General features: G+C 43.3%; 1 protein-coding gene across 3 annotated transcripts; it reads right to left on the bottom strand.

Moving 5' to 3' along the window:
• Positions 1-85: 85 nt before the first annotated feature.
• On the bottom strand, positions 86-27,376 carry LOC118417239 (calcium-transporting ATPase type 2C member 1-like). 3 transcript variants are annotated; one of them, XM_035822706.1, is made up of 27 exons: positions 27,132-27,376; positions 26,246-26,287; positions 25,599-25,808; positions 25,076-25,165; positions 24,529-24,564; positions 24,340-24,401; positions 24,090-24,198; positions 23,535-23,690; positions 22,376-22,444; positions 22,047-22,122; positions 21,158-21,224; positions 20,377-20,501; positions 19,677-19,774; positions 19,011-19,106; positions 18,590-18,679; positions 18,302-18,442; positions 17,677-17,833; positions 12,095-12,265; positions 8,996-9,093; positions 8,551-8,601; positions 7,989-8,155; positions 7,546-7,614; positions 3,447-3,563; positions 2,805-2,952; positions 2,233-2,328; positions 1,737-1,878; positions 86-1,422 (listed from the first exon to the last, which is right to left on the bottom strand). In XM_035822706.1, the coding sequence occupies exons 1-27, from the start codon at positions 27,210-27,212 to the stop codon at positions 1,298-1,300; spliced, it is 2,889 nt and encodes a 962-aa protein (XP_035678599.1). In that variant the 5' UTR covers positions 27,213-27,376; the 3' UTR covers positions 86-1,297. The 3 variants fall into 3 exon arrangements, with proteins under 3 accessions (XP_035678599.1, XP_035678600.1, XP_035678601.1); XM_035822707.1 differs by having other exon boundaries at positions 18,338-18,442; positions 27,132-27,375; XM_035822708.1 differs by lacking the exon at positions 26,246-26,287 and having other exon boundaries at positions 27,132-27,375.
• Between the last annotated feature and the right edge of the window lie 339 nt (positions 27,377-27,715).

Here is a 27,715-nt window from a genome sequence, read left to right as displayed (position 1 = left end):
CAGAAGCACATGTATCTTCTAGATTTTCTTTGCCTTAACCTATCTAGACCATAAACAATGCAAGCAAAATTTCCCACCATGAGGCTTTCAAGTATCAGTAGTACTCTTTTGAATACAACTTTTATTTGGTGCCTTTCCTAATGTTACATGTGTCACAAGATGTTGGCAATGTTCTAAAACATCACATTTTTTTCTGTTTGTTACACCTCACTACTCTGGTCCATTACTTTGCTGATGAAGAAATAGTCATCATTACAAACACTCTCAATCAATAGAGGTACATCTTGACATGTCACCTTTTACAATACTTCTTACTCTTGTATGTTTGTAACACAGTTTACAATATACATTGTCATATAATCTCTTCTTTGGATTATTTCATCTCTAAATCTCAAAATAGAGGGCTGGTGGGAGCATTTTCCGCCCACTTTCAGTCAACTATTACTTATCAGTGTGATCTTGGGCCTTAAACTACTAGTATTTAATCCATAAAAAATGATTTTACCCCCTGGAATCTTCAAATTGTTGTGGTCCTATAAACACACAGTGATGTCACCTAGCTATGGCCATTCTTGGTCCACTAAGTGGCCAACTTCTGAATCATGGACAGCCTGCCACAACATTATCATTATAGTGACATTCACTATTTCAATACATAGAACTTCACAGAACTATAATATGTTCATTTGATGGTTGTGGTGCTGATCTTTGCTGCAGTTACTGTAGACCCTGATAAACTCCTCGGAAGTAAAAATCATATTTCAACAGCTGCATTGAATAAACAATACTCAACACAATCTAAGGTAAATCTCTTTAACTTAGTACATGTAGTGACCGTTCATCTTGTGCTGTAATCACCATACTGATCAATGTTATCAAACAAAATTAACCAGTACATTTACATGTAAGTATAAAAACATTACTACACATCCACATGTTACATAATGATATGTGTAGGGTACATATTATTATAAGTACAAGGCATTTTTGGTCAGACTGGAAACAAATTGTATACAACATGTACTATTAAAAGCTTAGAGCCATCTTCAACTATGTGCAATCTAATAGCCATTGCAATCATTAAATAGTCATGACATTTGTTTCAGTGTAGTTTTACTATAATTTGTAACAATCTCTTGTGTAACAACAAATAGAACAAACAATAGATAAGTGTACATGAAAGTTAAGTACATGTAGATGGAAATCATTCCAGGTATCTGCTTTCAGCTAATGTAAAATGCTCATTAATATAATTATAAACAAGACCGTTGGCCCCAATCATCAGCATTCTGCTGTGTCATACATAATCAAACTCGTCTATCTTTACTTGGTCGTATGGTTTGGACTGTATGTTCTGGATCAGCTTTTTAACCTCTGATGCGATGAAGACTGTTGAAGTCAGCGCCACCAGGAGAACAATATCTGAGAGGGAGATAAGAAAATGTGTGTGAGGGAAGAACTAACATTTCAACATGCCCCATAATGAGACAAATTCCAGTAGGCATTCATGTTCATATCATAAAAGTGTCATCAGCACTGCAACTGCATGACACTGCAAATATGCTCTTACAGTGTATTACTACTGTGCTACAGAACTGTTTTTTCTTCATTTTAACACACCAAGATTACCTCCATTTATCTACTGCCAAGAGAAAAAAGCTTACAATACTTTATGTTTTGCTACTGCTGTCATAATAATGATATAATAACAATATTATAAATAGCTATGCCTGTACCTTCCAATCTGAGTGCCTCTGTTTGGAACACCCTCTGTAGAGGTGGGAAGTAGATCACCAACAGCTGGCCGATAATGGAGCCTCCAACAGCATACAGGAACACACGGTTTGTGAACAAGCCAATCTTAAAAATGGACTTGGTCTGAAAACGAAAAATAACAAACTTCATTTGTGCAAATGCTCCTGAAGATTATATACTGATTATATAAATGTTAAACGAACATGATTGAAAGCCTGCTAATATATCATCCTGCAGGTTTGATTCAAAATCTGAACCAACTTGAATCAAGCAAGCTGAATCAGTTGGAAATGGTAAACACACTTTATGTGAAGGCAAACAGTATTAACTATTAACAGTCACTTAAAAAGTAGTGTGCTGAATTATTCTGAGATTAGATACATGTATCTCATGTAGCATGAACACAGGACCTGAACACAAAGAATCAACAAATGAAGGACTGTAATACCATCTATGTTAGATAGAGGGGGTTGTTACCTGTGATCTGGAGCTGAGGGCATTGAACATGTCAAAGAACACAAAGCAGGTGAAGGTCATAGTCGTGTCCCTTGGGGTGATGATGTTGTCCATCATCTGTGGAAAGTACAGCCATGTATTGAGGTAGGTTGGAACATGATTGCAGTAATTATACATATTTCTGTACAGAACAAATCACATGTGTATGCTATATAAAACCTACAACGCTATGCACTATGGCAACCACTTTGCTCTTGGAGGAATCCAGTCAAATTATATGAGCACTTTATCGTTATGTCTTCATGGTGTAGAGGTCTATGCACCGTGCCACTCTCCACATTTGCATCAAATTATGCAGAGCCAGCAGCCAGGATTCACACCACAATTGGAAAGGAGTCTTATCATTATATTGGATGGTGACAAAAAGCTGGCACCCCATGGATGAGGAAGATTTAGGTTTTAGCCAAAAGTGTCAAACCTCTGCACATAAAAGAACCGCACACGCTTATCAAGAACAGCAAGGGTGCTTGAGTGAAAACATGCTTTGTCTACATTGTAATGATTTGTATAAAGCAAGAGAGTATTAATCCTACCTCTCTGTGGAAGACCCAGAGAGTGCCACTGACAATGATGATAGCTGACATGAGAATGTTCCCCAGTAGAGACTTGGTGATGATGGAGTCTTTGATACTCCGTGGAGGTTTCCTCACCACATCCTTGTCCACAGGCTCTACTCCCAGGCTGCAGGGAAGGCAGTGTAACCTTTAGCATGCTAAACTTGTTAGTGGATGTATTTTGGTTTCTTTAACTTTTGTTCAATTTTATACTTCATTTGATTTTATTATCATTTCACTTGTTCGCTAGTCCATTGATTTTTGTTAATTTCTTGTACATCAATAACAATTGGCTTTTTGTTACATATTGGGTAGGCCGACTACTCTCTCATTGCAGCAATGGCCTAAATTGTGAGGAGATTACAGTAGGCGGGGCTAAATCGCAAGGATGTGGAGCAAGCTGCCATTCGGCGCCAGTCAGATGACCTCAATACGACAGTAATTGCCCCAGGAGCAGCCATAGGACTTTTTTTCTTTTATCTTATCTTCTTATGTATGCATGTTATAATCAAAAGTAATAATTATGATTAAACAAATAATCTCAGTTAGCTCTTTTCAGTATGACTGCAGTAAGCTGTGACTTGACAACCGCATGCCCTACAGGTATGTGATGTAGCAAACCTTTGAGCAGGAGGCCCGTCCATGATGATGTTGATCCAGAGGATCTGCATGGCATTGAGTGGGTTTGGCAGGCCACTCATGGTGGACAGGGCAATCAGGGACAGGGCTGCTATACTCCTGTACATAACAATAGGATAGAGAGATACCCTTCATCACACATGTACTGAATACAATGGAAGTGTTGGTACTTTGTTATGATCACATCATATGGTTTAGTATGGTATTGTATCATAATAGTGATACAGTAGCCATTAGGGCGGGATACAATCTCCTGGAGGGACCAAGACTCCCGTCCATCACTCTCTGCTGATACTGTTGTACTTCCATAGTGCTCGTGGGAAGTTTACGCCAGTGGGTTCCCAGTCCTCTACTGGCAGTGACACCACCAAGTGGTGCCACCCCCTCAACGTGGTTTAGCCCGCCTGCTGAAGCGGTGTGCCGGGGTGTGGCGCTTGGAGCCAACACGTGAGAGTTGGGAGGTGAGTGAGGTACAGTGGTGCCTGTCCACCCTACTGATGTTCGGTCGGGTGCAGCAGACAGGCCCCAAAGGTGCAGACCAAGGTACGATGTGCGAGCCGAGGTACAGACCCCTACCCAGAGCTCCCTACACCGCCTATGGCTAATGGCTACTGGAGAAGAGGGGGATGCTGTTGGTATCCACCCTAGGACAGAGGATGATGTGGTGGACTCAAACCCTGAGGGTAACAATGACGGGAGGCCCACTACTGACGGTAGGGAGAATCCCGGCAGAATCAACCTACGATCAACCTTAAGAATCGCAACATGGAATGTGCGTACACTGTACAAAGCAGGAATGCTGGACAACGTTACCAGGGAAATGGAAAGGTGTAACATCAGTGTCCTAGGTGTCGCTGAAACCCATTGGACTGGTACAGGTTACTTCACCACTACTGGAGGAGAACTAGTTGTCTACTCAGGAGGAGACATCCACAGGAGGGGAGTTGCGGTCTTGATGTCTAAAGCAGCGGCTAGGAGCATGTTGGCCTACAAAGCAGTAAGCGACAGACTCCTCTATGTGCGCATCATGGCCTCACCCTTCAATGTATCCTTCGTACAGGTGTACGCTCCAACTGCAGATGCCCCTGACGAAGAAGTTGAAGCCTTCTACGATCAGTTACAGCAGATACTGCAAGACTGCCCAAGCCAGGACATGGTGATGATAGCAGGAGACTTTAATGCCAAAGTAGGAGCTGACAGAGACGAGAAAGACGTGTGCGGTCCTTTTGGCCTTGGCACAGCCAACGAGCGCGGAGAACGTCTAGTGGAATTCTGCCAGGACAACGGTCTGTTCATTACAAACACTGGTTTTAAGCACCATGTAAGAAGACGGTACACCTGGCAGGCGCCCGGGGGAAGGTACAGGAACCAAATTGACTACATTCTCATCAACAATAGATGGAGAAAGTGTGTCACCAACAGCCGTTCCTATCCAGGACTGGACTGCGGATCGGACCACAACGCTGTAATTGCAACTCTCAGGCTCCGGATTAAACGGAATGCCCTGAAAAACAAGAGGACCCAACTTAACTTGGCAGCACTAGAAAATCCAGCAATGCGGGAAAAATACAACATCGAAGTTAACAACAGGTTTGAAGCATTGAATCTGCTGGAAGAAGAAAGCACATCGGATAGGTTCTGTACTACTTTCAATGAAGTAATAAAGTCCACTGCAGCAAAGACCCTTGGTAAAGCACCAAGAAGAGCGAACCACCCCTGGATAAGACAAAGTACACTGGACCTTATGGACAGAAGGCGGGACTTGAAAGCCCAGCGCAGCACCACTGTAAATTTGGACCAACGCTACAGAGAACTGGACAGACAAATCCAGAAAGAAGCTAGGCATGACAAGGCAAAGTGGTTAGAGGAACAGTGTGCCGATATAGAACAGGGCCTGCAAAGCAACAGCACCTCAAGGAAAGCCTACTCTACCATCAAGAAACTGCGACGAGGTTTTCAGCCTAGACAGAGGAACATCAAAGCAGCTGATAACCGCATACTGACCAACCTACAAAGCATTCTTCAAAGATGGAAGGAATACTGCGAGAAGCTGTACAGTGACAATACAGATGTTGGAAACAGCCACAGGACAACAGAGGAAGAGGGGAACTCACCTGAAAGCGCCACCTTCCCGGAAATCCTAGAGTCAGAGGTGGAAGAAGCGATCCAACGTCTCCCAAAGAACAAGGCAGCAGGTGTAGATGACGTCCCTGCGGAGCTTCTGAAGACCGGTAACCCAACAATAACAAAGCTGCTGTGTAAACTCTGCAACAAGGTCGTCAGCACTGGTCAGTGGCCGTCTGACTGGGTGAAGTCCGTCTTCATTACCATCCCCAAGGTACCTGGCACCATTGACTGTTCAGAACACCGCACTATAGCCCTCATATCTCATGTTAGTAAAGTCCTCCTCCGAATCCTCCATCGGCGTATGGAGAGAGTGGCAGAGCAGGAGTTTGCTGAAGAGCAGATGGGCTTCAGAAAGAGGGTGGGGACGAGGGACCAGATCTTCAACTTGAGGATACTGATGGAGAAAGCTAGGGAAAGCAACGTGAAGCTCTTTATGGCCTTCATCGACTACAAGAAAGCCTTTGATTCTGTTAATCATCAAACCTTGTGGAAGGTGATGGAATCCATGGGAGTTCCAGGGCACTTGGTGAAGTTGCTATGCAATCTCTACAAGGACCAGCAAGCAGCAGTGAGAGTGGAAGATGACCTTACAGAGTGGTTTGCAGTCAGTAAGGGTGTAAGGCAAGGCTGCTTGTTGTCGCCGATGTGTTTCAACTTCTACTCAGAGGCTGTAATGAGGGAATCGGTTGAGGAACAGCCCAACATTGGTGTCAATGTAAGTGGCAGGATCATCAACAACCTCCGTTTTGCCGACGACATAGCACTGATAGCCACTACACCTGAAGGACTCCAGGAACTGCTGGACTCCACAGACAGCGTCTCTAGTGAGTATCAGCTGGAAATCAGCACCAAAAAGACCAAAGTGATGGCCGTTACCAAGGAACCCACCGTAGTGACAGTCACCTGCCGAGGAGAGCAACTACAACAGGTCTCTAGTTTTAAGTACCTGGGTTCTACCATGGAACAAACAGCCAGCTGCAGCCATGAGATCAGCATTCGTCTAGGTACAGCTCGGGCAGCCCTCTGAAGTCTAGATGTGATCTGGAAGGACAGATCCCTCAAGACAGCCATCAAACTGAAGGTGCTGAGGACTCTTGTCTGGCCGGTGATCACGTATGGCTGTGAGGCATGGACTCTACACGCCAGTGACATCCGCAGGATTCAGGCGTTGGAGATGAAATGTTACAGAAAGATCCTCCGTGTCAGCTGGACTGAACATCGCACAAATGACTCGGTGTTGGAACAGCTGGGAGTGGACAGGACACTGCTGAACATCATAAAAAGAAGAAAACTCCAATACTTTGGTCACGTCACGAGAGCAGGCAACATCAGCACCCACATTCTACAAGGGTCCATCAATGGAAGGAGGAGCCGCGGGAGACCACGAAGGAGGTGGGGCGATGACATCCGGGAGTGGATGGGCATGCCACTGGCTGAGTGCGCTCACAGAGCCAGGGACAGAAGGGAGTGGAGGAGGCTGATACTGGATGCTACCATAGTCCCCGACCCTCAGACATGAGGATGGGACTAGGTAAGGTAAGGTAAGTATGCAATACAATTAACTACATATTTAAGGACAAAGTCTTTCGAGTCGGACAGTGTATATGTTTATAAAACACATCTGCTTCTTGACTATGTGTGATGTGTCCTTTCATAGGTAGCATGTATAGTGCAGTCTTGGTGACCCAGTTATGGACCAAAAAGTCATGAGTTCAAATCCTGGCTGTGGCACTGAGCCCACATGCACACTACTGGAAAGGGTCACTATCCTTAGGACAGTACTTTAAGTCACGGTCCACTGTTAATTGAATTTGTAAAAAAAATCACTTTCACGTTCAATGTCCTTAAACTATTCTTATGCAAAACACAAACACAGGTCAAGTCCAGGCCTAAAGTCTTAATATCACACTCCATGCATAGGAGGAGACTTGCGCAAGAAAAACTACAAACTCACGTGCTGAGCTGGAATCTGACAAAGTTTTTGATGTTGTAGAAGATGCTCTTCCCCTCTTCAATAGCAGACCTTAAGAGATCAATAAACACAATCACAATTAAGCACAAACAGGGTCAGACAAAATGGTACATACAGTGTACTGCTTCTCTGCTTTGCACTGAGCATTCTTGAGAAAAAGCGTAAACTATGCTTAACACACATTGCTATCAGTAAACTAGCGCCGTTATAGTATCATCTGTACTTGAACAGCTGTGTGGCCCAAGGGCTTAAAAAATAGAGATGGATACTTCCCTATTGACAATGAGGCATTGGAACGACTTAACGTCTGTTAAAGTCAACTTCTTTAAAAGAAGCGAGATCCTACTCCAATATTGGAAACGTCTTGGCAATGAAGGTCATGGTCAAAGAGTACACAAGTCATGTGAAGATGTTCTGTATCTTACATGATAGTGAAGAAGTCATCATCCACTAAGATCATGTCTGCGGCCTCCTTACAGACATCTGTCCCCACCTTCCCCATGGCCACACCGATGTCAGCTGTCTTCAGAGCCACGGCATCGTTCACACCATCTCCGGTCATACACACGATGTCACCGTTAGCTTGGACAGCCTGTTTTATAATGGTGGGAAAAGCATCTGATGTAAACATTTGCATGCATACTAAGTAATTATCAGAATCTTAAGTGACACTGAATGGCCAAGTGGCTAGGCACTAGCAAACATGAGATCCTTAAAATCCTACAAATTCCATTGTGTCATTGGAAAAGGCACTAAGCACAACTTGCATTACTCCACCCAGGTGTAAAATTGGGTACTTGGAACTACCTTTAGCCTTTACCTTTTAGTTTTACTACACGTGTTCATGGCAACATCAAGTAAACTTTCATCCTGCCTTATGATCAGAAAAAAAACCCAGCACTTCTAAGGCTTACATGGGTCACCTATTGTAATTGCCAAACATTATACATTGTCTAGGGATATCATAACAAAGAAGCTGGAATCTACCTTGACAATCTTGAGTTTGTGTCTTGGGCTTGTTCTGTAGAACACTGAGACCTGTGTAGAAACATCAATCTTTATTATGCTGATAATCAAAGGCTGACAGATGACCAAAATTGAAAACTAGCATTGCCAATCTATAGCCTTAAGTCATTGTAACAGTAAAGAAGCTATAGATAGATCCTTATGACAATTGACAAGTGGGTGGGGGTTGGAAAAAATGAAGGAAAATTCAATGGGCCCCTTGGCAGCTTTCATAGGTATATGTACTGCATCAGAACGTTTTGTTTTGATACCCTGTGTTATGGTTGTGATTATTGAGCGGTAAATAGCTCTTGGGGCAGACAGTAACTACAGGGGCCAAATCTTGTTTTAGATTTTGAAAGAGAAAGACTTAAGAAGGAGTTGATGGATTGTCCTTATTATCATAAATCAAGGTGGTGCTACATACTGAGTGTATCCTGTGTGACAGCTCCATGATGTCAGTCTTCTCTATCTCCTCCCCTGACATGGCATGGCTGCCGTGGGCACACAGACCCAGTCTGCTACCTGTCAGAACACATCAGCAGTAATACATGCACTTAGGTCACAGCAAGTAAATTCTATGAATCTGATACAGAATAATAATGTATCTCATCATTTTCCATATGTTGCCTCATAATTCTGATAGCAACAAAATGCTGAAAGACTAGATTCAAATATCAATCTGTGGCCTACAGATAGGATTCTAGGGATGTCAGATGCTTCGGCACTTTACCAACTTTACGAAGGACCATTGGGTCAAAAAGTGTTTTAGCGAAGGAGCTGTGTGCTCACAGCAAAGGGGCTGCGTGCTCGGCGAAAGAGCTGTGAGCTCACAGCGAACGAGCTGTGTGCTTGGCGAACGAGCTGTATGCTCACAGCAAAGCGGCTGCGTGCTAAGCGAACGAGCTGTGTTCACACAGAAAAGGGGCTGCGTGCTCAGCGAACGAGCTGTGTGCTCAGAGCGAACGAGCTGTGTTCACGCAGAAAAGGGACTGCGTGCTCAGCGAACGAGCTGTGTGCTCAGAGCGAACGAGCTGTGTTCACGCAGAAAAGGGGCTGTGTGCTCAGCGAACGAGCTGTGTGCTCACAGCGAACGAGCTGTGTTCACGCAGAAAAGGGGCGTGAACACACATCACTCTCTTATGTTTTTTTTTACATTTGACACATAAGCACCCCACTTGAAAAAGAAGAATTTGGCCCAATGGTCGACCTATCCATCCCGAGGTCGCAAAGCTGTATTCCTTTGGCCGGCTTACCCCTATCTGTTCCACGTCTACGCTTTTCCAGCAACCTTGAGGTTATTAGGCTCTGGCTGTTTTTTTAAACGTTTTTTACTCGTTTCCATCGGGCTTTCTATTTTGTAATGTATCTTGTATTGTCAAAACCCTGACTAAAAAACGTTTACAAAAACAGCCAGCGCCTAACCTCTGCTTGGAGAGTATCACGTGTTCACTATCACTATCTTGTTCACACCCAGTTGTAGTACAGTGGACGATCCCTTATAGGTCAGAGGTTACGTCAGAAGCGTGTCAACAAATTTGCTTTGTTTTCTTCGTGTTCGTGTCAGAATTATTCCGTGTCTGAATATCTTCGTGTCCGGATAATTTCGTGCCCGGATTTTCTGCGGCCAAAGATAACGGTGAGTGTTCTGTTACTTTCTTTTGCGCAAGAAAAAAGCAACTAAACAAGAAGAAGAAAAGTTAGACAAAATTATAAACACATGTGGAACGTTGTCATATTTTCAGCCACTTGTTGTTGTCGATGAGAAATCTGATTTTTTTTCTTTTCTCTTGTTCACAGATTGAAGTCCTCTAACTTGACAGACGCCACTGATCACGGTAAGGCAATGTTTTAGTACCATGAAGAGTTAGAAAATTTACAACTGTACGAGGCGTTAATATTTTGGCTTTAAAGTAAGTTTAAAAGTTGCGCTTCGGGTAAAAGTTGCGCTTCGGACAACGTGGAATGCATACTACCCACAAACAATAAATCAGTCCCAATTAGTCATTATCCCTCGTAGGTGCAAACAACTTAACAAGGCAATGAAGGGGGCTAAGATCAAAGCCCGTGTAACGGACCTACCACAGTCCTTTTGTTTTGCAAGGCGAAAAAAAAAACAGATTGCGTAAAATGGAAATACAGACTCAAGGAACTTATGATCGGAAACAGAGTTATCTCGAGGGCCAGGAATTCTGCACACTGTGATATTTTCCCTAATATGGTCGACGGGAAAGAGGGTATTCAAAACGCTGCCTTGTTTTGAGTTGGCCAATTTGGTTTGGGCCGAAGTGCAACTTTTAAACTTTACTTTAAAGCAAAAATATTTTACCAAATATTAATGCCTCGTACAGTTGTAAATTTTCTAACTCTTTATGGTACTAAAACATTGCCTTACCGTGATCAGTGGCGTCTGTCAAGTTAGAGGACTTCAATCTGTGAACAAGAGAAAATTAATAAAAAAAAATCAGATTTCTCATCGACAACAACGTTAACACGTGGCTGAAAATATAACAACGTTCCACATGTGTTTATAATTTTGTCTAACTTTTCTTCTTGTTTAGTTGATGTTTACTTATGCAAAAGAAAGTAACAGAACACTCACCGTTATCTTTGGCCACAGAAAAATCCGGGCACGAATTATCCGGACACGAAGATATTCAGACACGGAATAATTCTGACACGAACACGAAGAAAACAAGGCAAATTTGTTGACACGCTTCTGACGTAACCTTTGACCTATAAGGGACCGATGCCAATATGAGCTGTGAGCACAGCTCGTTCGCTGAGCACGCAGCCCCTTTTCTGCGTGAACACAGCTCGTTCGCTGTGAGCACACAGCTCGTTCGCTGAGCACACAGCCCCTTTTCTGCGTGAACACAGCTCGTTCGCTAAGCAAGCAGCCCCTTCTCTGCGTGAACACAGCTTGTTCGCTGTGAGCACACAGCTCGTTCGCTGAGCACACAGCCCCTTTTCTGCGTGAACACAGCTCGTTCGCTGAGCACGCAGCCCCTTTTCTGCGTGAGCACAACTCGTTCGCTGTGAGCACACAGCTCGTTCGCTGAGCACACAGCCCTTTTTCTGCGTGAACACAGCTCGTTCGCTGAGCACGCAGCCCCTTTTCTGCGTGAACACAGCTCGTTCGCCGAGCACACAGCTCGTTCGCTGTGAGCACACAGCTCGTTCGCTGTGAGCACACAGCTCGTTCGCCGAGCACGCAACCCCTTTGCTGTGAGCACACAGCTCCTTCGCTAAAACACGTTTTGACCCAATGGTCCTTCGTACAACTTGGCCCATGGCTTATCGGACCAACTTGGCCAAAAAACTTGGTCAAGTTGGTCCAAATACCTAACCCTACTCCAACCCTTACCCAAACCCAACCTGGCCCTAAACTAACCCTAACGATACGCCTAACCCTAACCCTAACCATAACCCTAACCATCTCCCTAACCCTAACCCTAACCCCAGCAGAGTTGGGCCAAGTTGGTAAAGGGCCAAATCATTCTGATCCCGAAATCTAGTAACTCACCAATTGCAACTGCAGTGTCCTCCGAGTCCCCGGTCACCATCTTGATGTGCACCCCTCCCCCCTGTAGGGTCCGTATGGACTCTGCCACACCGGGGCGGGGAGGGTCGATGATGCCGACCATCCCCACGAAGGTCAGCTTCCCCAGGGCGGGGCCTCTCGCCATACCCAGAACTGCAGAGGGGGAAAGTTTGTTTGTTTGTTCAGACTTTTGTAACACCTATTTGCACACACATTAAGTTGTAATTTTTCTGGTTGTCTCAGTAGCAAGGTACATTTTGACAGGGTGGAGTTGCTAGCCCTTCCCTTGAACATGCTCGAGGTGCCTCCACGAAACCTGACCCCATTTTATTCCCCAACCAAGATGAACTGACCCAGGATCGAACTGGGGTCTCCCAGTTACCAACTAATTGGAACCAGGAGCTCAACTGTGAGGCTGCTACCAGTTGAGCTACAGGGAAATCAAAGGCAGGGAAGTATTCCAGGAAAACCTCATACCTTTCACAACTTCATTCAAATCAAAGAGTGAGAAACAAATATTACCATTGTCTCCTGCATCCCCTCTGTTGTCAGTCAGAGAATGACTTCAGGTGTATCTGAGCTTGACACCCCCATGTGCCTCACTTGGTAGCTCCCAAAGTTCAAAGGTCACCGGTTACCCATGGTTCCTCGCGGCGCATGCGCACCAGTCTAATTTTTTGAGCGATTCTGTCAACCCCCGGTGTTTCCAGCTCCTGAAAATGGGTTCTAAACGCGACAAGGAGCGTTTTAAGAACCGTACGCGGGCTTCTTCGAAGTCTTCAACTGCTGGGCGACACGCTAGAAGCGGCCGAGGAGGCTCGGAGCGGCGTTCCAGCGAGAGACGGCGCGAAGAAGACGGCGCTTCCCCGAGAAGCATGCGCCGACATGTGCGCCCGGGCGGGCGCCATGACAGTCGTCAGCCTTCTTCGTCACCTTCGATGCCGAGATTGAGCGCTGTTCGCGGTCTTTTGGTGGCTGCTGAAGTGCACCAACCGCCGAAGTCTCCCGCTCATGAAGAAGTAGACCTGCCTTCTACCGTCGAAGTGAGCGAGGAGGAGAAGAATGGCGAAAAGAGCGACGGCGGCGGTGACGGAAAGCGTAGGAAGGATGGCAACAATAATGGCGACATCCCGTCAGAGCCGGAGCTGGTTGATGCTAGCGGCGTACGTATTACTGCCTTGGAGAATAATTTTTCATTACTTTCAGAGAAGTTAGATGGGCTCCAAGAGCTGATGATGTCGCAGTTTTCGCAGCCGAAGAAACGGCGGTCTGCGTCTCCAACGGGGTCTGCGCCGGGGAAGCGGCGGCGGCGACATGACCGGCGGTCCCCAGCTCGAGTCGAGACGGAGGAAGAAAGTGTGTCGGACGTCTCGGAGGGCGGGCAGTCGGCATGGAAGCCGTTCGACCCGACGAACAAGACCGTCAAGCACCCTTGGGTTGCTGACGACAACGTGTTGGAGGAGACGGAGAAATACTTCAAGCACAGCAAGCAGTGTCGCGGGGCTGATCTAGAGGCTTGGCAACAGAAGTACAACTTGCCAGACAACGCCCCATCAACGATGGTAGTGCCGGCCTTCAACGAGAACGTGTCCAGGGCCGTTCTGGAGAATGACAAGAAACAAGGTGATGTGATTGTTTCTCACGATAAATCTCTCAAGTCGGTGCATACCAATCTAGTGCAAGTTGGAACTCCATTGATCAATCTCTGGCAGTTAATCCAGCGTTCCAGTAAGGATAGTTTTGAGGAACTGCAACTGGACATGATAGATTGTGTTGGCACAGCTCTGTTACTCCTGGGTTCAGCCCATTCTCATCTAGCTTTCACACGCCGTTCTTTTATTGCCGAGTCTTCTCAGAAGACCTTCAGGGATCTGTTCCGGACCCCGTCAGAGGACAACAACTTTCTGTTCCCGCCTGATCTGGGAACTAAGGCAAAGGATTTGTCTTCGGAGAGCAAGGTGCTCTCTGGCATGCTGACACAGGCAGAGAAGAGACAGACCAGCTCGAGACGAGGTGGTCGTCGTACCAACTACAGAACGGCAGGGGGCGGCAACAGAGGTTATCGCTACAACTACATGCCGAGGCCGAACTACAGTAGGCCAAACTACGGCGGGTCTCGCCAGTACTACAACAAGAGTTCGTCCCAGTCTTTTCAGAAGCAGGGGGACGGGAAGAAGTCAGACAAGTAGAAGTTTCATCCTTGACAAGAGAAGCACTTCGGCGTTCGACCGACCTTCAACCTGTACCCGACGACTCTCAGCTACTTCACGGGGGCAGGCTAGTCCACTTCCTGCAGCAGTGGAAGCAGGTGACTTCAGACCCCTGGATTCTACAATGCGTTACGGGGTACAGGTTGGAGTTTGCGACAACGCCGCCAGTACAACAGAGAATTCCACACTGCAGACCAAGAAGTCCAGAGCAGGTGGAAGTCCTCAGCGAGGAGGTAAGAACTCTACTTACCAAGGGTGCGATAGAGGAGGTTGTCTACAACCGCACCCAGTTTGTTTCAACTTTGTTCACAGTACCAAAGAAGACGGGAGGTTTGCGACCCGTTATCAACCTCAAGCCACTAAACAAGTTTCTACAGGTTCGACACTTCAAGATGGAGAGTCTAGCCATTCTGAAAGATCTCATCCAGCCAGGGGATTATATGGGAAAGATCGACCTGAGAGATGCGTATTTCACCATCCCAGTAGACGTGGGCAGCCGCAGATTCCTGACGTTCCAGTGGCGAGGTCGTCTGTACCAGTTCCGCTGCGTCCCGTTTGGGATGTCGAGCGCCCCAAGAGTGTTCACGAAGGTACTGAAGGTGCCCGTCGCACTTCTGAGAAGACGTGGTTTCCGTCTGATCGTCTACCTGGACGACATCCTGATGTTTGGCCGATCCAGAGAAGAGTGCAGAGAAGCACTGATGGCAGCGCTGGAAGTACTGTCACAGCTAGGCTTCGTTCCGAACAGAGAGAAGTCAGTGTTGGAGCCAACACAACGCATCACCTTCCTAGGGTCAGGCGTAGATTCGTCACGAATGGTAACTTTTCTTCCCGACAACAAGTTGCGGGAGTTACAACAGCTGGCGGACACTACCCTGTCTGCAGTCGTGCCCGTCTCAGCGAGAGAGTTGGCGAGTCTGATAGGGAAGCTGCAAGCCACAACAGGGTCAGTTTGGCACGCTCCACTTCACTTCAGAAGTCTTCAACGCCTGCTCATCACAGTTCTCCGAGTGACAAGAGGAGACTGGGGGCATCCAGTGCCGCTGACAGAGGCAGCGCGAGAAGACTTAAGGTGGTGGAGAGATCTTCTTCCAGACCACAACAGCCGTCCAATCCTTTTGCCCACAGCGGACATGGTTGTGGAGACAGATGCGTCTACTGTCGGATGGGGCGGATTCTGCAACGGCATCCACACAGGAGGTCGCTGGTCTGCAGAGGAGAAGACAGCACACATAAACGTGTTGGAACTGCAGGCTGCATCCATGGCAGTTCAGGCTTTCTGCAGAGACATGGAAAGCGGACACATCAGAGTTCGCTCCGACAACTCTACGGTGGTGGCATATCTAAATCATCTGGGAGGCACAAGGTCTCTAGACTTGCTGAACGTGACCTTGGATCTGTGGCAGTGGTGCACAGACAGGAACCTGTCCATTTCAGCAGTGCACATCCCAGGCAAGGAGAATGTGCGAGCGGACTTCAGTTCTCGACATTTCTTCGTGGCCACAGAATGGACTCTGGACCGGCATACGTTCCTGAGTCTGCAGGCGAAGTTTCCACTACTCTCCAAGGGGGTGGATCTGTTCGCGTCCCGAACCAACCGTCAGCTACCTCAGTACGTTTCCTGGCACCCAGAGCCAGAAGCAGTGGGGACGGACGCCTTCACGGTGAGCTGGAGCAGGTGGGAACTGCCGTATGCCTTCCCTCCTTTCCTTCTGGTCGCACGGACACTCAGGAAGGTCCAGTTAGACGAGGCTCATCTGCTTCTCATAGCTCCGGTGTGGGAAACAGCTTGCTGGTATCCAGTTCTTCTAGAGATGTTGGTCGAGGAACCAGTTCTGTTACCTCGTCACAAGCACCTTCTCACGCAGCCGGAGTCCGGCAGAGCGCACCCAGAGGGGGACAAGCTTCGTCTAGCCGCATGGCATGTTTGCGGAGACAACATTCTGAGTACGGCATTTCGCCGGGAGTCAGTAAGATATTACTGGCCTCCTGGAGACCAGGCACACAGAAGCTCTACACAGCAGCCTGGGAAAAGTGGAACAGCTGGTGTGGTGAAAGGAACATTGATCCGGTTTCAGCACCTGTGAGTGAAGTTCTAGATTTTTTGCTGTCCTTATTTGACAAGGGTCTACAATATAGGACCTTGAATGTTTATAGGTCCGCCATTTCAACAACTCACCTTCCGGTGGAAGGTCTACCTTTAGGTTCTCATGCTTTAGTGAAAAGATTCATGAAAGGAGTGTTTGAACTACGACCAGCCTTACCGAAGTATCAGTATACTTGGGACGTGAGTAGAGTTCTAAGTTTATTAAAGTCCTGGTCACCGGCAAGAACTTTGTCGATCAAGCAACTTACTTTGAAATTGGTTATGCTGATAGCATTGGTGTCTGCAGGCAGGGAACAATCCCTCTCCTTGCTGGATGTTAGATACAAGAAGAAGACCTCGGATGGAGTATGTTTCACCATTAACAGGTTATCAAAGACTTCTAGGCCTGGCAGAGTGACACATGACATTGTTCTACCTAGTTTTCCACGGGACAAAAGAATTTGTCCTGTCTTTTATTTGAAGGAATATGTTTCTAGAACTAGAAGTTTTCGTTTGTGTGACAGTTTTTTGTTTCGGGCAATGGTGGAACCTCATCAGGCGGTTGGCTCTACCACCATTGCCCGGTGGCTAAAGTTAGTCCTCCAGGAGGCAGGGGTGGACACTAACAAGTTTACGGGCCACTCGACAAGGAGTGCAGCTGTCTCAGCTGCGGCATTAAGAGGAGTTTCAGCCAAGGACATAATGAAAATGGCAAACTGGTCTACTTCATCTACGTTCGAGAAGTTCTACAGGAAACCTGTCAAGTCTTGCAACTTTGGCCGTAAGATCCTGGCCTCAGGCTACGAAGTCACCTGAAGTCATTCTCTGACTGACAACAGAGGGGATGCAGGAGACAATTACAAATTGTACTAACCTGTGCAGGACAGGTGTAATTGTCCTTGCATCCCTCGTTGTCAGGCAGACGCCCACCCGGAGAGAGGCGGAATTCTACATGTTCCTGTGAAGTCCCTCCCAACACTACTTCGGCCAGGAGTTCTGCAAACAGTAGACTGGTGCGCATGCGCCGCGAGGAACCATGGGTAACCGGTGACCTTTGAACTTTGGGAGCTACCAAGTGAGGCACATGGGGGTGTCAAGCTCAGATACACCTGAAGTCATTCTCTGCCTGACAACGAGGGATGCAAGGACAATTACACCTGTCCTGCACAGGTTAGTACAATTTGTAATTAACACGGGAATTGTCATGACCTAACATTGGAGTTCACTCTTACAGGATTCCAATAATATGGTAAGCTATCCAACTGTACCTCTGAGGCCAGCCCTGCCCATGAGCTGTGCGTTGTGGTAGTACTCTGCGAGCTGTTTCTCCGTGAGAGGGATAGCTGTGCCACGACTGTTGTACGTCACACACTGCTGTAACACCTGCTCAATGGCACCTTTCATGAAGTATTCCTCAGAACCCTTCTACAACATGATAAATACATGGATGTCAGGAAATCTGGGTGCTTCAGAGTAGAAAAGATAAACTGACGCTGATCCTTTGAGCTGATTCTTATAAACAAGGAACAGTTTTTGGATATCTCACATGTAGTTTAGGGAAACAATGTTTAAGTTCTTTTACCATAAGATCAGCTTTCTCTGGAATCACATGTTCATAGTGACATTTGTAACTATTAAAAAAGACCATGAAATTGGACAAAACTGATGTGATACTTCATGTATCTTATGTGTAAAGTGCATAAATTATAGATCTTCTTCATGCATTTACTAGATGGTTGATTACCAACTTCTTGGCACATTCCCCAAAGGCAATAACAAAATGCTGTACAATGAAGCATAGTTTTTTGTGTAGACTACCAGACACAAGTAGGACACCAGGAACACGGTTGTTCAGGACAAGACAACAGCTTGAAACAACTGATGCATGCCCACCACTTGTAACCTGCTGAACCTGGAGTGACTCAATACCTCCTTGTTCCGTGGAGCACACATCACTGCCATCCACTTCTTCTCCGAACTGAAGGGGATTTCATCCAGCCGCTCATAGTGGGACTGGACTTTGAACAGACCCAGCTGAGGATCAATGAAAGGGTATATATGAGTCATCTAAATACACACTTTTGCCATTTTTAGACCAGACAACTTGTATACAAGTTGTAATATGGGAACAAGACCTTAATGCATTAACCAGGTCTTTCCGATTAGTAACGGTTACCTCACCTTCATGCCAAAAGCCATAAGAGCGCCCTCTGTTGGCTGCCCAAGGAGCTGCTCTGTCCTGATCTCAGCATTATTGCATACACAACCAACCTGAAACAAAAACATACAAATGTACATGAACAACATGGCCATGACTTATGACAACAGACTTATAGTGTTGAAGTCATAAAAATAGTAAATAGTACCTGAGCTTTTTTAGAATATCAGTGTTTACTTTATATATTTAAACCATGCCCAGAAACTTGAAATCATCTTTGAAAATGTACATAATGTCACAAGTCACTGAAGAAAAGAAAAGGTGGACATTGACAATCAATACATATGTAATTGTAAGAAGCATTGAAAAGTTGCCATCATATTAAGGAGATGTACTGTATTCTGTACAGTATTCTGTACTACTAATTCTGTACATGTTGGTTACCTCTCCAATCTGCCATATGGATGCATGTAGGTGTTGGTCAGCCTCAGCTCCCTCTACATACACCATGCCTTCTGAGTTGTACCCCACTCCTGTCACCTGTATACAGTTAGCATCTCTTAGTACAATCAGAACCATTACATAGTCTTTGTGTCAGATGCAGTTTACTGCAACACTGTACTACAACAGGAGCTGGTACTGTCAAATGGTAACTATTTAGTCGTTTGTAGTTTTCAAGGTGAACTCTTCACCGCAAATCGAAAATCACTGCAAATACTTTTGGTTTTGTATTGAGCCCACCTGGCCCCTTGTTGTTCTTCTTTTTTGCATCTTACTTATTCTTAGGTTCTCAAAGGAAACAAACTAAATGATCTGTGAAAAATATCAGGAGCAGACATTCTAGTGAAGACTACACTGATAAGTGGTCAGTTTAACTTAAATACAGTATATAACTTAAATTGCTGTGGCTCCTTTCATCAGTACTACTGTTAATCATGAAACTTAGCAGTAGCTTTATTTTAGTGGTTTTCACAGTAACCATTGGGAACTCATAAATACTAAGGAACTGTTACAACTGCAAGTTCAAAACACGGCAAAAAGCTCCTTTTCCCTCCTACTTTGATGCAAAACCACCAGGAAAGAAAATGAATTTTACAGTATGGTTGTTACCTCTGCTATGATGCCATCTGCAGTGACTACAGAGGTGACTGTCATCTCGTTCTTGGTCAGAGTCCCAGTTTTGTCTGAACAGATGATATTCACACAACCTGGCAAGGCACGCAGGGTATCAAATATCAACACATCATGACCTAAATGTGTATACATACACTTTGGCATAAGATATTCCACATTCATTACCTCCATGAAAAATGGAGATACAGTACTGTTTTGATACGTGTCTGCATGTCAGTGTGTGTTTCTGGATATTTGCAGTCAGCATAACTTAAGAACCTCTGGTTAGATTAAGATGATATTTGGTATTCATGAAGGTGCTGGAAAGATCAAGGTCAATGTCGATTTTGGTGTGTGACCTTGGTACTGTAGCAGAACTTCTGGTGTTTGTATATTTTTTTCCTGGACATGCTTTGCCTTGTTGTCAATGCATCTCGCACTACGATATGTGCCATGATACCCGGGACATTAGTTTAATCATTTACACAGTGTAAAGGATGAATAAATTTTTGTTACACCCCTTGTTACACTTCAGTACTCATGACATTGGGCAGGCTTAGCACTGTGGTAAACAAGGCAGTAAACAAACCAGTATACCATAAGCATGTTGAAGATTTGAGGAGATAGATTGCAATCTTACATATATCTTTCAACAAGCTTATGTAAGCCTTAGATGTTGAAGGATAAAAATGCTGACCTAGAGTTTCCACAATAGGCAGTTTCTTGACGATGGCATTTCTCTTGGCCATACGCATGACTCCCAGTGCCAGTGTGACTGTGACCACAATTGGCAGGCCTTCAGGTATAGCAGCTACTGCCAAACTGACAATTATAACACAGACATGTAAGCGAAAGGTTAAGTGTATATTATACATCCACAACCCTTTCCATTAATCAAAATTTTTAGACGATATCAAATCTTTAGTCATCATAATCATTTTTTAAGAGCCATTAAAAGTTAACCTCCAAAGTAGTACATTTCATGTTAACATTATAACGCTACTTATGTTTTGTCTGTCTTAAGATTATGTTTTAGCTATTTCAGCTATCTCATAACTATGCTTTACATACAATACAAAACATAATCATACAGTAAGAAAAACAAGAAAATGTAATTGTCTGTGCTCAGTAGACTGTACAATCATGAATTATTGAGTTATGTGCCACAAATTGTCTACACAGAAAATGCATTATTGCACAAGAAGGACTTGTTTTTATGTCTCAATGTAGTAAAGCTATTTTTTTTTCAAAATAACTCAGTTCATTATTTCTTGGAAGGGAAAATAATTAGGGTCTAACAAAGCTATCAACTTCATGTATCAACTATTATTTGCCTGATCCTATTCAAGCAAAAATTATCTTTTTTGTATATAGATCAATAGGCTTTGTTCCGCCTCCACAGTGTTCTTTCATCATGAGAAGGTTTTCACAGTCATTTGTACATGTTATAAGAACAGAATAACAAGGACATCCCCTACCTGACTCCCACTGTAAACATGTCCAACATCTTTCTGCCCTGGAGCCAGCCAAGCAGCATGATCAAACCTGACAGGGTAGAATGGTACTCTAATAATTACAATGGTTTGGACATGATACACACATCTGGACATTAATATTTGGAAATACAAAAAAATCATATCAATGATATACCTGACAGATTATATATTTAAGAGTATTCATACTTAGATGAAATTAAACATGTACAATACTGTATATAGTTGAACAAGGTCAAATTGTACATTTCACAAGAGGTGTATGGTACTATATGTATACATGTAGTATCAATATCTAACAGGCTTTTAGCTAGGACATAATGTAGGGGTCAAAATTTCTCTGTGAGTCGGAGCAATCGAAATAGACTTGAGTATTATAATGAGGTCCCGGGACCACCTTCAGAAGTGCAGAGTTTCAGATAATTTCAAATTAAAATGGTGCATTTTAAGGTATCCTGAGGGGCAAAATTACTGTCAGAAGTGACCTACTGGCATGCCCAGTCAATCAGAATTTCATGCTTGTCAAAGGATCTGCTCCCCAGTGCAAGGGTATTCTAGTGTGTCTAACTTCGTCCAATTGATGCCTGGATGCATGTCTGGCTAAAAGCCTGACATCCAAGCATTAGTGGAATGCTTGAAGTATTGGCCATAAGGTAGCTGTATCGAGCAGGCTTCAGGTGGCTCATAGCTGTTTGTCTTTCACTTCAGCATCAGCCTCAGAAATGCCAACAGGATACAACTGAACAAATATCAGACCAAATGTGTATTATCTAGTATTAGCTAACTACTTCAGGTATATCACAAAGATATGGCCTATGACACTATACAAATATTGAGCCCTGGTATGTAATGAAATCGTGTACCAAATACTCACCAATGATACAGAAGGAATAGAAGGACAACTGCTTTCCCAGTAAACCCATGTTCTTCTGAAGAGGTGTCTTTGGAGCCTGCAAAATTTGATGGGAGAAATGCAAAAGGTTAGCTGCGATGAGGATCTATCAGATATTTGCCCAGATTACCATTTGGTATGTATAACATGTTCCAAACAAACCCATATGCTTACTTTTGTTGCCATCATTCAATTGGCTCTTGGACTTTAAAATTTTGAGAGAAAAAGAAATGTAAAACACACTGGACCCAGTGTACATTTTTTTCTAGATCTTCTTCAACCACACACAAGAAGAAATAGCAGAACCTTACCTCTTCTCCCTGCATCATCTTAAAGATTTCCCCAAATTCTGAGTTCTCCCCAGTTCCTATAACTATTCCCTGAAAAACACAGGATTCAAAAACATTACGTCTTTGAGCAATTCAAATCATCTACATATAATAATATATGTGAGAAAAAAAAGTAATCTAAAATTGTTATATACAAATACTGACTTAAAGTCATTGCCATGAATAACTAATACAACATATCTAGACCTAGAGTGCATTCAAAGTCTGCAAGGGTTTTTAAACATCATTTGTAAATGATACTTAAAGTCAAAATAGCCACAATTTAAATCTATTTCAATTCTTTTAAGAATTTCAGAAATATTTTGAAATGTGATTCTTTCACTTTTATAAACATTTACAAATATTTTGCGAATGGTAGAGCTGGGTCATTGCCCCCAGACAAGTAAGCCATGTTGTCTGCCTCTGTACATTTTTAGATTTCACTGATAGACACTGGTGGATCCTTTGTAGCCAGCCATTGATGCATGAGCAGCATGACATCCACCCATATGTTGAAAAGATGTGTCAATTACTTTCTTGCTGGCAGACTGACCCATTTACAAAATATTACAAAAATAGTAAAATATGGCAAATGATAGTAAAATGCTATTTCCAATCTTTGGAAACTATTGAAAATATTCTATTCCACATCATGAATATTTCCCAAGTTTTACGCAACTAGGGAATTATTCAGATAGTTGAAATGACATTCAAGATATTTCTTAACTATGAAATCTCTTAGATCTACGATTGCAAACATTTGTAAATAATGACAATGACAATCCTTGTGGTGACTTGGAATGGAAAATAACTTTTTACTCAATATTGACCAATAATAGCTTTTAGTCAATATTGAGTATTTTGTTTATGTTCTTCCTACAGTATTGATAAGGTTGACAATTTTTGAATATTTAGAACATGGCCACTACCCCTCAGCCAATCAGACCCCTTCAATTATTGTGTTTATATCCCCATAGTGCAGAAAAGTGTGGTATGAAAAGTATGAAAAAATGTGGTACTATGAGCTCTAATATCTTCGTCTCGGGTGTCAAAGAAACCCCTTTGTGGGTGGAGCGACTCTATTTCCCAATAGAAGGCCTTGAGGCATGTTCCAACTATTACGTAAAAACTTTGGCCTTACCTTTCCCCTCCCACACCTTACAAGTGTCCCCATGAAGGCAATGTTCTTCTTGTTCGCCACGCCTGAGTTACCAGCCAGTTTCTGTGGGAATGTGAACTTGGTGCTTGGCTCCGTCTCTCCTGTAAAACTTGACTCATCTATCTGCAGGTCTACAGCCTGAAATGTTTATGAAACAGAACATTGATCATAAACTTTTCATTTTTAAATAACCACAAGAAGAAAATGAAACACTTGGCAACAGAGATGAGTGGCATTAATTGACCTTACTATACTTAACCAAATGTTAACATATCCTGTTAACCTTAACACAGGTAGACACACTGTAACAATTGATTTGCTATGTATACAGAATACATATATTTACACATCAATGTACAACACGTCATGACGGGTAAGTATAAACAGAGGATTCCATAAAATATATGATAAAACTAAAACTTTGATGTAAAAAACATATCTATGCAGCACATTTACATGTACATATAATCCTACATTTAAGAATGACATTATTCCATGCTAAAAACTACCTTAGTAGGTAAGAAGTTTAAGACATACTTCAAATAATCTGACATCGGCAGGTACCCTGTCTCCCACTGAGAGATGCACAGTGTCGCCAGGAACCAGGTCGCGTGCCAAAAACACTTTGAGTTTCGTTTCCCGCACACTGGAAGGCGTAAGGATAAAAATCATAAATTAGGAACTCTGTATAAGTTGTGTTAAAGCTGTGTGATAGTAGCAGAGGTCTTGGCATTAAAGGTACAAAATGCAAAGGTATCAAACGTATAAAAACACATAAAGCTTTTACCAATGACAAGATGGTGGCATCAATTTGGTCAGCTCCTCCAGTGATTTTTCTGACCGGTATTCCTGTATAAGGGAATACATCAATGTTACTAAAAAAAATATAGTTAACTGGCACTTGGAAAATTTACTAATCATTTATCAGTAAACTTCAATTTCAACTGCCATGAATGCACGGAGGAAAAGGACCTACCTGTACAAAGGCAACTGTTACTACAATGATGATTGCCTGAAACAAACAATTGTGTTATCATTAGGTATTGGCCAAGGTATAATGAATCTCAAATACTGTAGCATTTCTAGGCAACAATAGCTAAACACACAAAGCATTGGTGGCACAGTGTTTGAAAAGTCAACTATCTGGCCTAATCTCCACAGTGACTGTCATAGTTAAGGAACATAAAATTTATGAAATTATAGTTGCAGGGTTGTAAACACTGAGTGCAATGCACTTTTGTGTATATTTGGGGTTACCTACTACTATTGTACACTTGAAATATACAGCATATAATCATTCTTGGCTTTTAAATGTCATGATAGATAACCGAACCTTTGTTGTATCACTTGTTTAAAACCTTCAGGTTTACAACAGAACTTCAGGTTTTGCTGGCATTCTACTAAAATTCATGTCGTGCATCCCAAACTTTCCAGTGATAGGTAAGGTGCACCTTTTTTCTAAACATGAACTTTAAGCTGTGAGATGAAGTAATATTCATAAGTAACAGTCTGAGAGAACTCACCACTGTGATACTGACAGCATCATCAAACTGTCTCATACAAATGGAGATGAACGCCGAAGCAAGCAACAGCATGATCAGTGGGTCTTTGAACTGGAAAATAATAAAAAAATTCTCTATTTGTCATCTTAGGCTTGCATATGCTCTTTCTCGCACACATCATAATAAAAATGTTCATGTTCACTTTAGGATTGAATAATTCATCTTTAGCATTAACAGGAGCTTATTGGTCATGTCTTTCTTATGACCAACCATTCTAATCAGATGTTCAACTCTTAAGCACACGTTTGAAAAGACAATTTCATGCTGGTTCAATACAGTAGTAAAAATGTGTTCTTTTTACTTTTGCATATCCCCCCCCCCCTTAAAAGTCAACAATTAAGCACCAGTCTGTCAATTAACCTGCATTAATATATCATATTTCTGTGAATGTGATTTTATTTTGTAAGACAAAGCCAGCCCGACATGTGATCTGTTAGAACCCACACAAGTTCCCACACAAAGCAGACAACATCACCACGCCCACCTGTCCAAGATATTTCTTCCATAGCGGCTCATCATCGTTAATCTCAAAGTCGTTATGACCATGAATCTGCCGTCTTCTGGCAGCCTCCTCATTGGTCAGGCCGCGGTGAAAGTCCGCTCCGAGGGTGTACTGGACATCCTCCGCAGACATCTGCGCAGCATCCGCAGACTTGATGGTCCTGACAGCCATCTCGGGGTGCATTAAGATGACCTGCATGTGCGAACAAGAGCAAGGTCTGTTTTAAAATTATGATGTTATGTCTCAAGGAAAATTCCAGATTAACATACAATTTAGTATGAATGGTGACATTTGAGCATGTACAAATGTAGCCCCTCCACCTTCATGCCTGAATGAAAAGCACAGTCCTATTGCTACAATGTGAGAAATGATCTTGGAATTAAAAAAAAGATGTTGTCATGGAAAAGGTTATCAATGTAGATCATGCATGGCCTAAGAGCAAAAATAACAAGCCATCTCTAACTACTAGTCTAAGCCTGGTTTCCAGCCTTGTACAGCCACGTTCTAAGGATCCTACCCTGCCCATTGGGTAGCAGACTATGTAGCTGTACAAGATTGAGTACAAGCCTAGCTACATCCAACAAAAACACCTTGCCACCATCTTTATCGGCAGTCATCACCTCCTCTACCTTATTGTGAAGATGGATTTCAACAGCATCTTGCTTGGAATTCTGTGAAGAAAAACGTTCTTTAATGCAAATCAAAAGAATTCTAATTCACTCATGAAGACAATATCCCTGAATGTAAAATCTGAATGATATGTCTACAGTAAAGAAACCCTAGCAAAATACACAATGCAAACTAGTACTTGAACAAAAAGTAGTGCATAAATGATTAACAGAATTCAAAAAGAGATACACACAAAAGACCTGACAGATCTTTTGAAGTGTCGAAGGTCCTTCCAGTGTCAGAGCCATTTAAGATTTAAATACACAATGTTAAGCTTTGTGTGCCTGAGAAGCTGGTGTAATCCTGATGTATTGTTGTGATGAAAGGCAGTTACACTGGTATGTCAACAGATTCTCCCTCTCCTGTTGACAATAGTGAAATTCAAGACCAACATTCAATATCTGGTGTGTTTTAAGACCTTCAAAATTGCATTTTATTTCCTTATAACGTTACTATAAGCTTTAGGCTTAGGATTCTGAAGAAAGAAACAAATAACGTTGGCCTCTCTGCTTTCCTAGGATTCACATGTATCTTTCCAAACAATCTTAAGTGGCCTGGGAACCGGCAAATTGAACTGCACCAGATAACGTTACTGTTTTTATTTTGTGGAGGCTACTCTCCACACACCTCCATGTTTGTCCCAGGACTATTACACCAAGTCCTACACGTTACAGTCCACTGCGTCACTGCATGTCCAGTACTAAGGCACTGTGTACTTTTCAGGACCGCCTTTTTGTTCAAAATGAAAGACTCTTCAAACGGGACTAAGCATGGTGTCTCATAAATGATTTACAAAGTGGCTCAAGGATAAATATCACAGTTGCACAAACAAATTCTGGTGAGTACCTGGCTGTCGGAGACGTCAGATTCTCCCTGTTGTTTGGGACATGGCTCGCCCTCAGAACTGTTTCGGTTCATAGTCGCCATCTTGGTGGTGTTGAAGTTGACATACGATGGTCAGAAGGGGTTTATGCATCGTCCTGATGTCCAAAAACGTCGGCAAACGGGATCAAATTCCTAGTATCATGACAATGTGTACGTGCCGATATCGATATCAACCTTTGACTCAGCTATGGCAGGCCACGCATGTGTGGGGGTAGTCCACATACTTTCATAGGGATATCAACGATAAATTATGAGACTAACGATCATGCTTACAACTGTATAGATGATTCATTTCCGTATAATATAATATCACATATTAAAAAATAAATTTCTGTTATTTTAATGGCGTTTTATTTCCTAAATTTTGATATAAGAATTCATTTTTATTATTTTACCCCTATTTATTTTTGGAAGAGCCTGAAGTTGTCGTTCTCAGGTATCTATCTTTCCTCGACCAATCCTTCCGCAAAAGTTTCACCTAAATCTCACAATTAATCCATAAACCAAAATATTGTCAAATTTGCATCTTGTATTGCTATCAAAGA

Source organism: Branchiostoma floridae, chromosome 6 (genome assembly GCF_000003815.2).
Source record: "Branchiostoma floridae strain S238N-H82 chromosome 6, Bfl_VNyyK, whole genome shotgun sequence".
In the NCBI taxonomy this organism is placed as follows: Eukaryota; Metazoa; Chordata; class Leptocardii; order Amphioxiformes; family Branchiostomatidae; genus Branchiostoma; species Branchiostoma floridae.
Note: the sequence above shows the minus strand (reverse complement) of the source record. Positions and strands in the feature narration are given on the sequence as shown.